This window comes from Coffea arabica, chromosome 11e (genome assembly GCF_036785885.1).
Source record: "Coffea arabica cultivar ET-39 chromosome 11e, Coffea Arabica ET-39 HiFi, whole genome shotgun sequence".
Lineage (NCBI taxonomy): Eukaryota > Viridiplantae > Streptophyta > Magnoliopsida > Gentianales > Rubiaceae > Coffea > Coffea arabica.
Window position 1 is genome coordinate 56615899 of NC_092331.1, and position 13466 is coordinate 56629364.

The 13466-nt window shown below is 34.2% G+C and overlaps 1 protein-coding gene across 3 annotated transcripts; it reads left to right on the forward strand.

Annotated features, from left to right (window-relative positions):
- Positions 1 to 6383: 6383 nt before the first annotated feature.
- On the forward strand, positions 6384 to 9658 carry LOC113718825 (tetraketide alpha-pyrone reductase 2). 3 transcript variants are annotated; one of them, XM_072071609.1, is made up of 7 exons: positions 6384 to 6597; positions 6729 to 7050; positions 7614 to 7786; positions 8338 to 8526; positions 8666 to 8828; positions 8974 to 9163; positions 9338 to 9658. In XM_072071609.1, the coding sequence occupies exons 2-7, from the start codon at positions 6945 to 6947 to the stop codon at positions 9477 to 9479; spliced, it is 963 nt and encodes a 320-aa protein (XP_071927710.1). In that variant the 5' UTR covers positions 6384 to 6597; positions 6729 to 6944; the 3' UTR covers positions 9480 to 9658. The 3 variants fall into 3 exon arrangements, with proteins under 3 accessions (XP_071927710.1, XP_071927711.1, XP_027099542.1); XM_072071610.1 differs by having other exon boundaries at positions 6765 to 7050; XM_027243741.2 differs by having other exon boundaries at positions 6384 to 7050.
- The last annotated feature ends 3808 nt before the right edge of the window (positions 9659 to 13466 follow it).

Below are 13466 nucleotides of genomic sequence, written 5' to 3' on the forward strand. Positions count from 1 at the left end.
CATGCCTCTTTATATGTTGCCCTGTCATGCACGTACAAGTCTTGTATGATTTCGTCTGTAAGTGAGGGCGTTGTTAATGGGAATTATTGCATGACCGTGGAGTGGTTGAATTATACGCTTTCATTGATTTAAAGGCAGTACACAAAGAAAACGACACAGTTGTGCTCATTCATTGCATGCGGCGGTGATGGTTGCCCGTCAAAATTTCACAAATTATGAGTTTGTTCAAATTGTAGGTAGGGGTAGGGGTGGCAATTTCTGATATGACTTGAAAACACGATATAAAGTTAATACAAAATAAATGAGTTTGGGTTGAAATTTCACGGATTTTGATCAAAATCGAGTCGAACTCGATGAACTCGAAAAGAAAACAGGTCAAATTCAGATCGCCCATGAGTTGACCCTAAGTTATTCTTTTTTCCCAAAGGCATTAACCACTTAACCCTAAATTAATTTGTTTAACTAGTATGAAGTTGAAATTGTTATGTTTGAACAAATGATGTATTACATTATTTTCTACTTTTATAGTGTTTTAATTTATTTCAAATCTAGTTTGGGATAAAACATTTTTACCATATTTTTTTATTTCAAATCTGGTTTAGAATTATTTTATCGAGATTCTTATTGTTTAATTATGTAATTATTCTTGTGCGAAATTAGTCTGTTAGAAATTACAATGGTAAATTCGTAAATTAGAGTTATGTTTCGAGTCATATTAGGTCATTCGTGTGACCCGTAAACCCGAAAATTTTGAATTTAGATAGAGTATCCTGACCCGTCACCAGTTGGCGTGTCAGGTTCAGGTTAGCAAGTTTCTGTTGAACCTGGGTTTCAAACCAACTCGCCAACTCGACATCTACCCGATTGCCACCCTTACATAGAGGTAGGTAAAAATATCCGCTACCCTGAAAATTCACCATATCCGAAAATTAGGATATTCAATCCGTATTATTTGATTAAATCAAAAGAGTGTCGAGTACCCAATTAAATGCGGAACGGATTAGGATCACATAATTAAAAACTTATGAATTCCCGACTCGACCCACATATTTTTTTTATTTTTTATTTTTATACATGTACTACAAAATAATATTTTTATAACTATATAAACAATTTCATTGAACAAATTGCATTACAAATATGGGAGACTATAGTTTGTTTATAAGTTTCATTTGTAAAGGTCATGATCTTATGTTTTCTAGAAAAAAATTTAATTAATGTGGAATATATACTTCAAAAATGTACTACTTATTTCAAATTTTCATTGATTTTGAATTCATTTTATTCTTTTCTCATTTTCTTGTATTCTCTTCGCATGTTTGTTTCTTGATGGACAATTTTTTTAGAAAAAATGTTTATTAAATCTTAGATGAATATGTAATATACAAAATTAGATTAATATAAATCATTTCTTAAAAAAATTAAATGATAAAAGGGGTAGGACGGGTACCCATTGATTCGACCCTATCTCAGCAGGTATCTGATTATCGAGTGCCTGTTGATATTAAAAATAATTTAATAAGATAAAAAATATTATTTAACTAAACTAAGTTATTCTTTTCCTCAAAGGTATTAACCACTTAATCCTAAATGAATTTGTTTAACTAGTATGAAGTTGAAATTGTTATGTCTGGACAAATGATGTATTACATTATTTTTTTAATTTTATAGTGTATTAATTTATTTCAAATCTAATTTGGGATAAAACACTTTTACTGAATTTTTATTTCAGATCTGGTTTGGAATTATTTTATCGAAATTTTTGTTGTTTAAACATGTAATTAGTCTTGTGCGGAATTAGTCTGTTAGAAATTACAATGGTAAATTCGTAAGTTATGTTTCGAGTCATATCAGGTCATTCCAAAAAATTTTGGATTCAGGTCAGGTATCCTGACCTATCAGGATCTGTTGTACCTGGGATTCAAGCCAACTTGCCAACCCGTCAGTGACCCGATTGCCACCCCCAGGTAGGGGTGGGCAAAAATATTCGTTACCCCGAAAATTTGCCATATCCGAAACGTATTATTTGATTGAATCAAAAAAGTGTCAGGTACCCGATTAAATATGGAACGGATTAGGATCACATAACTAAAAATTCGCGAGTTCCCGATCTGCCCTGCATATGTATTTTTTTTATTTTTCATTTTTATACACATATTACAAAATAATATTTTGATAGCTAAATAAACAATTTCATTGAACAAATTGCATTATAAATATGGGAGACTACAGTTTGTTTATAAGTTTCATTTGTAAAAGTCATGATCTTATGTTTTTTAGAAAAAAATTTAATTAATATGGAATATATATTTTAAAAATATACTACTTATTTCAAAATTTCATTGATTTCAAATTCTTTTTTTTTTCTCATTTTCTTGTATTCTCTTCACATGTTTGTTTCTTGGTGGGCGATTTTTTTTAGAAAAAATATTTATTAAATCTTAGATGAATATATAATATACAATATTAGATTAGTATAAATCATTTTTTTAAAAAAATTAAATCATATATGGGAGGGGGCGGGTACCTATTCACCTGACCCTATCTCAACGGTTATTCGGTTATCGAGTGCTCGTTGATACGTGGGACAGATAAGAGTCAGAAAATGATTGATCTGTAAGATGCAGGTCAAATGGATCAGCCAAATGGAGCATGAGTCGGGCATGGAGCGGGTACCCGACCCATGCTCACTCCTAATTTTGTAGCTTGTTGTTTTGACCCCATGAACGAGGGTTGCATTTAATAATAAAAACAATAAAAATACTATAAAAAAAAAAAAGCTGGTGCCCTTGTCGAATTATGCGTTACGTGTAATTATAGCCCTATTCCCATTTTTGTCAGTCCAAAATTTCGGTTCGTGTTACTATGAACTGAAGGCTTGGTCTTATTCTGTGTCTTTGTGTTACATGCCCGCTCAGCTGTACCATAATTTGAAGCACTTGACCAAGAACTGCAAAACTTACCTGCAGCCTTTAATTCGTCATGTTTAGTACACTAACTCTAAAGATAAAAAGCGATAATTTTTTTTTAAAAAAATGTACACATTCTAATCACAATGATTTTATAAAAAAAAAAAAAACATACTCTATTCACTATGATAAAAGCAGTAAATCTAAGGCACAATCAGGGCTATTCAAGAGAACAACTATGTTCAATCTAAAAATTAGGACTAATCTTACATTGCACCTCCATATTTATATAATTTTTGCATTTTGCACTCTAAACTCTCATTTTGCACCTTTGCATTCCCAATTTTGGACACCTTACACCCCAAACTTTCAAGTTTATCTCACTTAAATCTAATTAAGGACAACATTACCAAAATTGATGAGATAAATGATGGTGCAAATTAATAATAATGTATTGTTTTATTCTACCTAGGATCTCTTAACCGTTTTCAGTACATTGTTATTGATTTGTACAGTTTGAATCACTAATATTATTAGCAAGATTAACAAGATAATAGATGATGCAAATTTATAAAAATGTACTTGTATTGTTTTGTTCTAACTTTGATACTTTGACTCTTGTTGACCTCTTTCAATAAATTATTATTAATTTGTAGGGTCTTGTATGCCCTTAATTTTGTTAATATTGTCATTAATTGGACTTAAATACAATAAACTTGAGAGTTTAGGGTGTAAAGTATGCAAAATTAAAAGTTTAGATTGCAACATATTCAAAATTGAAGTTTAAAGTGTAAAGTGAAAATGTAATACAAGTTTAAAGGTGCAAGTTGGAGATAGTCCTCAAAATTAAGATTCAAAATTGAGACTGTGGAATACAGACGGCAATTTTGACGATTCCACAAAATTAAGTGGAGTTATTTCTACGGCTGTTTTTGTGTTCTCCAAGAAAAACTGCCGTGGCCATGTCTTTAACTATCTGTAGCTTTGCTTAAAATCAATGACATATAATATAACCATCGTCCGTAGTCGTCGGTGGAACTCCAAGCGGGGTACTTAATTTAAATTGTCACTTCATGTCTGCTGCTTGAATCTTCCGCATAATTGACAATTCAACACGGTTCTGAGTCTTTAGTGGCCTTTCCATCCGTACGTATTTGTGTCCCTAAGTTTTTAAATCTGACAAGGAAACAAACCAAATAGACATGTTTGACTGGTTCTCTCCGGGTCCAAATCAAGTGTGCAAATAAGTAATACGTAATAAGTTGATCATACTTTTAATCTCTTTTTTTTTTTTTTTTTTTTGCCAACAGGGTAACAGATTTTTTTTTTTTTAATCTCATTGAAAGAGATAAAATTGATCTTTTTTAAAGGAAAAAAAAAAAAACAAAGTATAAGTGGACAAATACTAGTAATCACGGTTTTGCTCATAAGCACGAAAGGCAAATCTTCAAGCTCGCAGATCTTCAAGCTATCAGAGCCCCAGTTACAAATTTTCTTTAAGATTGCATTTGGTTCATATATTTTGTTTTCCTTTAGTTTGTTGACGTGGGGGCCGGAGGAACATTCCTCTACTAGTCCTGTTCCATCAATGGGCAAGAAGCTATACTAGTAGTCCTATTCCATGACAATCCTATTTTTCTAACTGGTGTCTAATGTGCACACTTATTAGCACATTTATTTCACACCAAACCTATTATATCAATGCATATAATCTGAACTACAAATCATTTGGTTATACTCTCAACCCGACCAAATGAAACCTTCGTTAGTGTCATTAATGAGAACTGGTAGCTGGTATTCAGCACCATCAATTTGACGTAGTAATTCTCTGCTCCCTAGCTACTTTGGCATGAGGTGTCATTAAGTCTAAAGCAGACTTAGATAAGGATTGATTGCCACTTTCTTGACTAATAAAATGTCTTTCCAAAAAGAGTCAACGGTTTCATGCGACTTCTCATTCATTGGATAATTCTATCTTAAGCAATTTTCACAACTCAACCTTTTTATTTTATTTTTCTCGCAGCTCAGCCTTGCATAAAACTAGTCTAAGATTAAGTTGATAGAAATGGTAATCCTTTAGAGACGTAGCATTTCCAGCGCAAACAAGTTGTCTGGGAAACAAGTTGGATGACTATCTTATGCTTTGCTTGGATTGAAGGATTTGATAAAAGATTTAAAATCCATCCAAATTACCCTAATTGCATGGATTGTCTAAGAGATATTTGAGTTTGTAGTTTATTAATTATTTAAATATATTTTAAAAACTAAAATAATTGGTAAACACCTCGTGAGTAATTTAAATAATTAGAGAGAATTGAGAGAATTGTAAGTTTTTCGTCAAATTTCTCAATTCAATTGCAGCTTTAGGATAGGTGTTATCAAAATACAGTAGTATCATATAATTTTCTAACTTTAAGCAGTTTAGGCCTTTAGGGATTGAATATGATGCAGTTAGTTAAGAAAAATTAGTACTACTGTTTTTTATTTGGTTTGAGATTGCAACATTCTTGAAGCCAGTTTACCATATTAAGACTAGATACTATTGGAAATGAAAACTCATAAGCATGTATATTTTATCCATATCAAGTTTCAGTAAGCTTCAAGAAATATATGTCTATGTAAATTATGCAAAAATTGTTAACAACTCCCTAATTTTCTTCGACATGGCAATTACTATATAGCTTTTGACCAGGTCATCCTTGTAAAGGGCTGGTCCAATTTTAGTAGTACCACATCTGCAATCATTAAATAGAACTCCGAAGCCCGATCCATATAAAATTCATGAATATGACATGACGCTTGAATTTTTGTGACATATTTTTGGGCTACAATGGCCTGCTGTCTCATTACCATATAAACCAAAGTGTCTTCGTCAGTTTTGTCTGTTCTTGGGCTAGTTGTCGGACCATGAAACCCACGTTGAATGTAATTCTAAAACACAATAAATGTTTAATCTCATAAATTAAATTAGTAAAGACCAAACCATTTTTAATTTTCCAATCCCCAAGACCCAGTCCAATTGGTAGGGATATGAGTCAAGTGACACGAGTTCGTGACGCTCAAACTCTCCATGTTTCCGCCTCTTCTAAGATTTGGGAGTCTCCCAAGAAAAAAAGGGGTGAACTATCAGACAATAGGGACGAGCACTTGTCCCGTGGGGGCTTAACGGGACGAGAAAATCGAAGTTAGGGGATGGGTCAGACAAAGAAAACTATCCCCACTTTAAATGGGGTGAAGGAGGATATTCTGCTCATCTCTAGCATCGCCTGTCTCTCATTTATAATTATATATATTTGTGTGCGGGTGCATGCACGTGCGCTTGCGTGCGCGTGCATTATGACATGAATAATTTAATATTTTCTTGTGATAAAATAAAATAATATTTATTGTTAATTTATTGTAAATAAATAATAATTTTGTTATGTTAGTGTACATTTTATTTTCTTTTTTGATGCATGGCACTGTTGTTGGGAGCATCCTATACTCGTATGCTTAGTGGAAGAAGTACTAGAAGTATGAAAAAATCAGCAGTTGGGTGTTCTGGTCTGCTTAAAATCTAGTCACCAAAACAACAATCAATACCAAAACGCCTTGGACGTGATATACTCTTCATACGAGCCATGCAGATCACCTAATACAGATCAAGATTGTCACTAACTTTCGAATTTGGGGCACAAATGGTTGTCAGGTGATATACTCTTCACGATGTAGTTTGCTTTCAATGAAAAGTAATATTAAAACAAATTTTTAAGAACTTCACATGAATCTGAGCCTTACAGCTTTTTTTTTTGGGGCCAATCTTGACCGTTAATTGTTCAGAATGACCTTCCCTGCCTGTTTCTGATGCAATAACAGATTATTCATGGGAAATTGAATGAAATAGTAGCCGTGGGCTTTTCTTGTCGACCAATTCTGAAATTAATCACCCCAAGATCCCTGGCAGCTCAATATATATCTACCGAGCCTTGGGGTTATTGAATCTTATGGGAAGATAGAGATAGAGTTCCTGCAGCATAAGAGGAAAGACTAGGAAAGATGCCAGAATACTGTGTGACAGGGGGCACAGGGTTCATAGCTGCTTATCTTATAAAGTCTCTCTTGGAGAAGGGTTATACTGTGAGGACCACTGTAAGAGATCCAGGTACTTTTCTTGTTCTGCAGCCAAAGTTGCTGCTTAATTTATGAAACAGTAATCAAGCTTAATTATTCTTGATCATTCCATGTCTTGGTCAGATTTTTATCAAATTGAATTGTGAACTTTCTGATTTCCATTCCACAAATCTGCTCTCTTGAACAAGAAACTATCGGGTGACAATATTAGCAGATAAAATCCTGAGGAATGTAGCTGCAATCTCCACATACACAAGTTACTTGAATATTTTGGTTCATTCCATGCTTATCAAACAAACAAAAGTTAGTAAATCTGTTCATTGGCATAGTCGAGAGCAAGAAAGTTTTTAACTTTCTCTCGAGTGATCATCAGAGTTTCCTTTTTTTTTTTTTTTGGGGAGGAGGGGGTGCGGCGTGGAAGCAATCGGATAGAGTAAGTAAGAGGGGAGAAGAAGAGGCTGGCCGGGAGAGTAGGCTTTATAGAAATAATTCTTACTGTCAATAAAATTTATATTGATTCACAAATATTGGCATAATTTCTAGGTGCAGTTCAAGAAATTTCTGGACAGTAACAAGGCTAATTTTCTTTGACAGAAAATGTGGAGAAGGTAGCATACCTTTGGGAGCTAAATGGAGCTAAGGAGAGGCTCAAGGTTCTCAAAGCTGACTTGCTCGTGGAAGGAAGCTTTGACGAGGGAATTGAGGGGGTTGATGGAGTCTTCCACACAGCGTCTCCAGTGCTTGTGCCATATGATGAAAATGTTAAGGTAAGGGATTAGAGAAACCAGTAACTCTGGATGATGGCATCATGGCAAGTCCCAGCAATTGCAAGTTATACTTGACCATTGGTGTTGATTAGTTGCATGCTTTCCTCTATCAACAACATTTCTTTCTGTTACGAAAAGTAATCTTGTCTAGAACCATCTGCAATTCCTTTACTTGGAATAGTGAAGGTGCCATTCTTGATTCCACTGAATGATGAACACTCTTTGGACATTAAAATAGGCGCACTTTGATGCAAAAAGAAAATTCACTTTGGATTTGGAATATTAGAAAGCTCATTTTTCATCCCTGGAAATGAAGTTAAGATTTGACAGAAATTTTCTTTCTCAGCAAAAGATGAAGAAATCAATCAGGTGAAATTTAGCATTTTGGTTGATTAAAATCAGTTGAAAGAAGAAGAAAATATGTAATAAGCAGACTAAGTAAAAATATGTAATAAGCAGACTAAATTCTACGACCTGGTCACCAACCATGAGAATTGTGTATGGCTGAGTTGTTTAAAACAATAGAATTGACCTCTTCTTCTCTGTTGCAGGCAAATTTAATTGATCCATGTATAAAGGGCACCTTGAATGTGTTAAGCTCTTGCAAGAAAGCAAGGAGCTGTAGAAGGGTGGTCCTAACATCTTCGTGTTCTGCAATAAGATATCGAGATGATGCTCAGCAAATTTCTCCACTTAATGAATCTCACTGGAGCGATACAGATTACTGCAAACGCTACAATGTATCAATGTTTCTAAGTGCAACTTATAACTTTTCATGCTGAATCACAATCTTAAAGCCTAAGCAGTTGACATATATTTTGCACCCAAAAATTTTTTTGGTTCTTAAATTCTAACTGTATTGGTGGAATCTTCTTTCAGCTGTGGTATGCCTATGCAAAGACTATAGCAGAGCAAGAGGCTTGGAAGTTTGCAGAAGAAAGTGGAATTGATCTAGTGGTGGTCAGCCCCTCTTTCGTAGTAGGTCCTTTGCTCGCACCCCAACCAACCAGTACGCTGCAAATGATATTGGCCATTGTAAAAGGTCAACACTTGAGTAGCTAATCTGTTATATAATGACATGAGAATGCTGTGTTCTATCTGATTTTGAGTTAAATGGTGGCTTACATTATCAGCTATGTTCGCTAATCTATAAATGACTGAGTTCAATTATTGATACCATTGATTAGGTCTGATTAAAGAATACCCGAATACAACAGTAGGGTTTGTGCATATAGATGATGTCGTTGCAGCACATATATTAGCAATGGAGGAAGGCAAAGCATCAGGCAGACTGGTATGTTCAAGCTCAGTAGCTCACTGGTCCGAGATCATTGAGACGCTAAGGAACAAGTATCCAGCCTACAACTACATAAACAGGCAAGAGAAACATTGTATACATTTCTGTCCTGTTTTTCCTCTATGGAACTGGCATTTGTTATTTGTTTTGACTTTACTCTCTGAATCAACCAGATTTTTTCTATTGGTGCCGTAGTGTCTCTGAACTTCACCTTCTTCTTATATAGTCTTGAGTGTTTTGTTTTCCATGTTTAGGTGTAGCAACACAAAAGGAGATGATAATCCACACAGCATGGACAGCAATAAAATCATACAGCTTGGGCTCCCACCGCTGAAATCCCTTGATCAAATGTTTGAGGACTGCATCAGAAGCTTCCAAGAGAAGGGCTTCCTCTAAGATCAACCAAATCTTCTGAAACGCCCTCTCAATTCAAAGATCCTACTCCGCTAGGAGTACATATACTGATTTGCCGACTGTTCTTGAATCATATTGTCCTGCTAAAACATATTTTAACCATGCAAATATATCATTATGCCAAATAATGCTGGCCTGCGAAGCCAGGCTCTTGATCAAAATATTGTGCACGACTCAAACTTCAATCACGGCATTGCTTGTTAAATTCCCATGCTAAAGTAATCTTCATTCAAACAAATAATATCTTGATTGAAATAAAATCACCAGACATTCCAAGACTTGCGCAAAATTCAATTCGGTAGTAATAAATGCTCTGCTATTAAACCAATTTAAAGAGGCGAGTGCCATACACAAACAGTACAGACGTAAGAAACAGCATAGGCCTTCGATTCTTGCAATATCCAAATGTCCTCCAACTTTTGCTGAATTAGCCTAATAAGAAACCACGATTATCAACAATTGGTAGGGAAAAAAAAAAGACAATCTGAATATTAAAGTAGGATAAAAAAAACTTCCAGAGGACTGAGCAATCCTTAATACTTGTCACATTTTAAGATTCTGCAGATTTTCATATTATTTGCATGGCCTTGAATGAATTATTGCAGCATGGAGGGTGGTACATAAGCAATCCTTCATTACTTTCTTGACCAAAATGGGGCTTTTGCAGTATTGAAGCTCGTGGAATGCAAACCTCAAAACAGGCATTTCAATCTTCATACAAGAGCAAAATGAGTTCAACATTTGTAAATTGCTACTTGGAGAGGATCGATTGCAGGTTATGCTAGCAGGTCCAAATGGTGTGAGGCCGTTAAGCGGCCCGACTTATCAAGGGGGGCCCGTTGAAGAATCTCAATTGATGAAAATTAGTGCTAATTAATTAGTGTACTAATACCCAAAAACAAGATATTATTCACCCTTTCCCATCCTCAACTGCTAGACCCAAGATTGGACCTCTAAACCTAACAACGGGAAGAACTTTAAGAACTCTCTCCTGACCACTAAAATAACCCTAGTGATTTTATTAAAATACAAGTTTAATTACTCCTAAAGTATAAATCTCTCAGACTTAACGGTAGTAGACTTCCTCGTATAGCTTTTTATATGCTAATATTTAGGACATGATACTGTTTTTTTTTTTTTTCTAAGTTATTGTTTTGTTAGGAGGAAGGGGATGACTTAGATGATATGGAGGGAGGAATTATAATTTAAGACCTTTCACTTAAACTATAAAAAAAAAATGAGTAGGGATTTACAATTTTCTCTTTGAGTTCGAGGAAGCCAGGGTAGGGTGTTTCGGCTTTTGACCTTCTCCATCACTGGCTAACAACTAGACGCAGATGGAACGCATCTTATCACATTAGCCACTCAATTAAGTGAAACTCAAAACTGAGAGAATTCAAGAGTTATACTGCTACCCTTCTGAACCTTCTTTAATTTTGTCACTAATTTATACTATGATAAGGACATTTCATCTACCTTCAAACAAGACAATCTCGTCAATATTATGGATTGGACTCACAAACGTGACAGCACATATAGGTAGAAACTTCTCAGAGCCCTTTGTCCATAAAATCCAATTATCCGCCATAATTATCAAACAAACAAACAAACAAAGGTATGGAGTTTGGATTTGAAAGTGATCATTATTAGCATTCTAATTCTAACTGCAACAATTTAGAAATATATCTACATTTTCTTCTTTTAATTTTTCTTCCCTTCAAGAACTTCCTTCTTTCTTTGAAGAGACCCGACAAAAATGTTACCCAGGACTTTCACAATTGTTATTGTTAATTGTAACATACCATAAATGTAGATATCAATACAGCAATGAAGTTAACTTTTAATGCAGATTCTTTTTTGGCACATTGATGTTTTAGTACCTACATTATTGTTTTGTGTTAGTCCAAAATTTTTATATAAATTCAACTTTAATCACCATTACATATAAAAAATATGCCTACATAATCATAAATCATTTACACAGCGTCTACTAACATAATTTTCTAGTAAGAGTAGAAGTAGAAGTAGGAGTGGGTGTGGGTGTAAATGTAGATGTAGATGTAGATGATAACTATTAACCCAAAAAAAAAAAAAAAAAGAGACGTATCTTTTGGCCATACTTGTAAAAGTACTTCTCTTGAGCCTTGAAGACGCTAAAATGACAAACACTAAGGGTCCGTTTGGTTGGACTGAAAATATTTTCCCTAGGAAAATATTTTCCATCGAAATCATTTTCTTGGAAAATCACTTCCTTCCCCATAATTTTCCAGTGTTTGGTTATTAAGTGAAAATATTTTCCGAATTCCTTTTTTCATAATTTTCCGGTGTTTGGTTTGTCAATGAAAATATTTTCTGATATGTTTGTTGATATATTGCAAATATTTTTCTACTCTCAAAACATTCATTTCATTACAAGTTAATTTTAGTTTCTATCCATTATAATCATATTATCATTTTTATAAAATATTTATTCATATTACACCATGAATTCTTAAATTTCCCAACTCGAATACAGGGTGGAATTAGGATAGATCTAGATCAAACTAAAAATATTGGATATTTTGATATTTGAAAGAAACTGAATTCTTTCGTCTCAAAATTTAATTAATATTCATTACTTAAATTAAAGTGGTTCTTTCGATCATTCATAGAAAAAAAAGACACTTGTAATCCTAAAAGAACTAAATTGTCAAATCCCACCACCACCACCTGACACAAATGCAATCTTTCACATTAGACTTGATTATCACATAAAACATATTAGCAATTGAATTAGAATAGTGTAGGACAGTTTGATATTCTTGCAACGTTGTTTACTTGCCTTAAGTTACTTCTAATTAGTAGAAAGGAGAAAGGAAAATGTCTGGGATATTTTTGAGATGAATGCAAATCCGACTAGAGCTGTTGATTTTATTCTTGTTGTCTGATCTTTCATGGGTTCAAGGGAGAAGAGCAGATAGGTCGTTATGTGTTATAGCACGAAGGTTTGATGTCATAATTCAGTACTTCTACAGCAATACTTTAGTTTGCAGGTTGAGTGCAGATACTTTTTATTTATCAATTCAAATTGCTCGGCAAATTATGTGCAACCAAAGTTGTTAAGAATTCCAGTGGAATACCCACTGATATTGTGACTAATATGATTCTGCTGCTGGTGATTCTCTTGCACTGGGGGCGGGTTATCTGGTTATCGGAAATTAACTTCAGGAAAGTTGTTGTGGAAGTCATTTTCCACCCGGTGGCATGAAAACATTTTCCAGCTGAAATCATTTTCCAACCTCTTTTGCTTCCAAACACCAGAAATTCTGGAAAACTTTTTCGGGAAAATATTTTCAGTCCAAACAAACATACCCTAAGACAACTGTGTTTAAGGGCTTCAAAGTTAACGGAATGGACAATGATGCTCAACCAATAAAGACAAAAGTCAGCCAGCCTTAGGTTGTGTTTGGATTGCATTTTCCGTCATTTTTCATGGAAAAATTACTGTAGCGATTTGATATATGTGAGGGAAAAAGGTGATAGGGAAATGTGATCACGGAAAACGATAATATTTTCCGACGAAAACCTTCAATCCAAGCAAGGCCTTAGATTGCGGAATTAAACTAACTTAAAAACCACTCACTCACTCAATATACATCAAAAGGGGCGGCCAAAGAGTTGCATTTCTTCTCCTGCAGTACATCCGATTTAGACATCTTCCAAAACCCATGATTAAACATATTGATAGTGTTCTTCGAGGGGACCGACGAGTCGTGTTCTGATTGGTTGTTGATGATTACCAGCACATGCTAATTTTTACCATTTTTCTGACTCTGGTTTTAGGTATTTTAAGGGGAAAAAATTATCTTGCATCATTTTTTTTTTTTGGATAAATGTATCTATGCAATTAGAAAGTGGTTGACGAAATTATTTAGGATTTTTTAAAAACTTTGTATATTTCTAAAGAAAACGTAATACAAAAGATTGTAA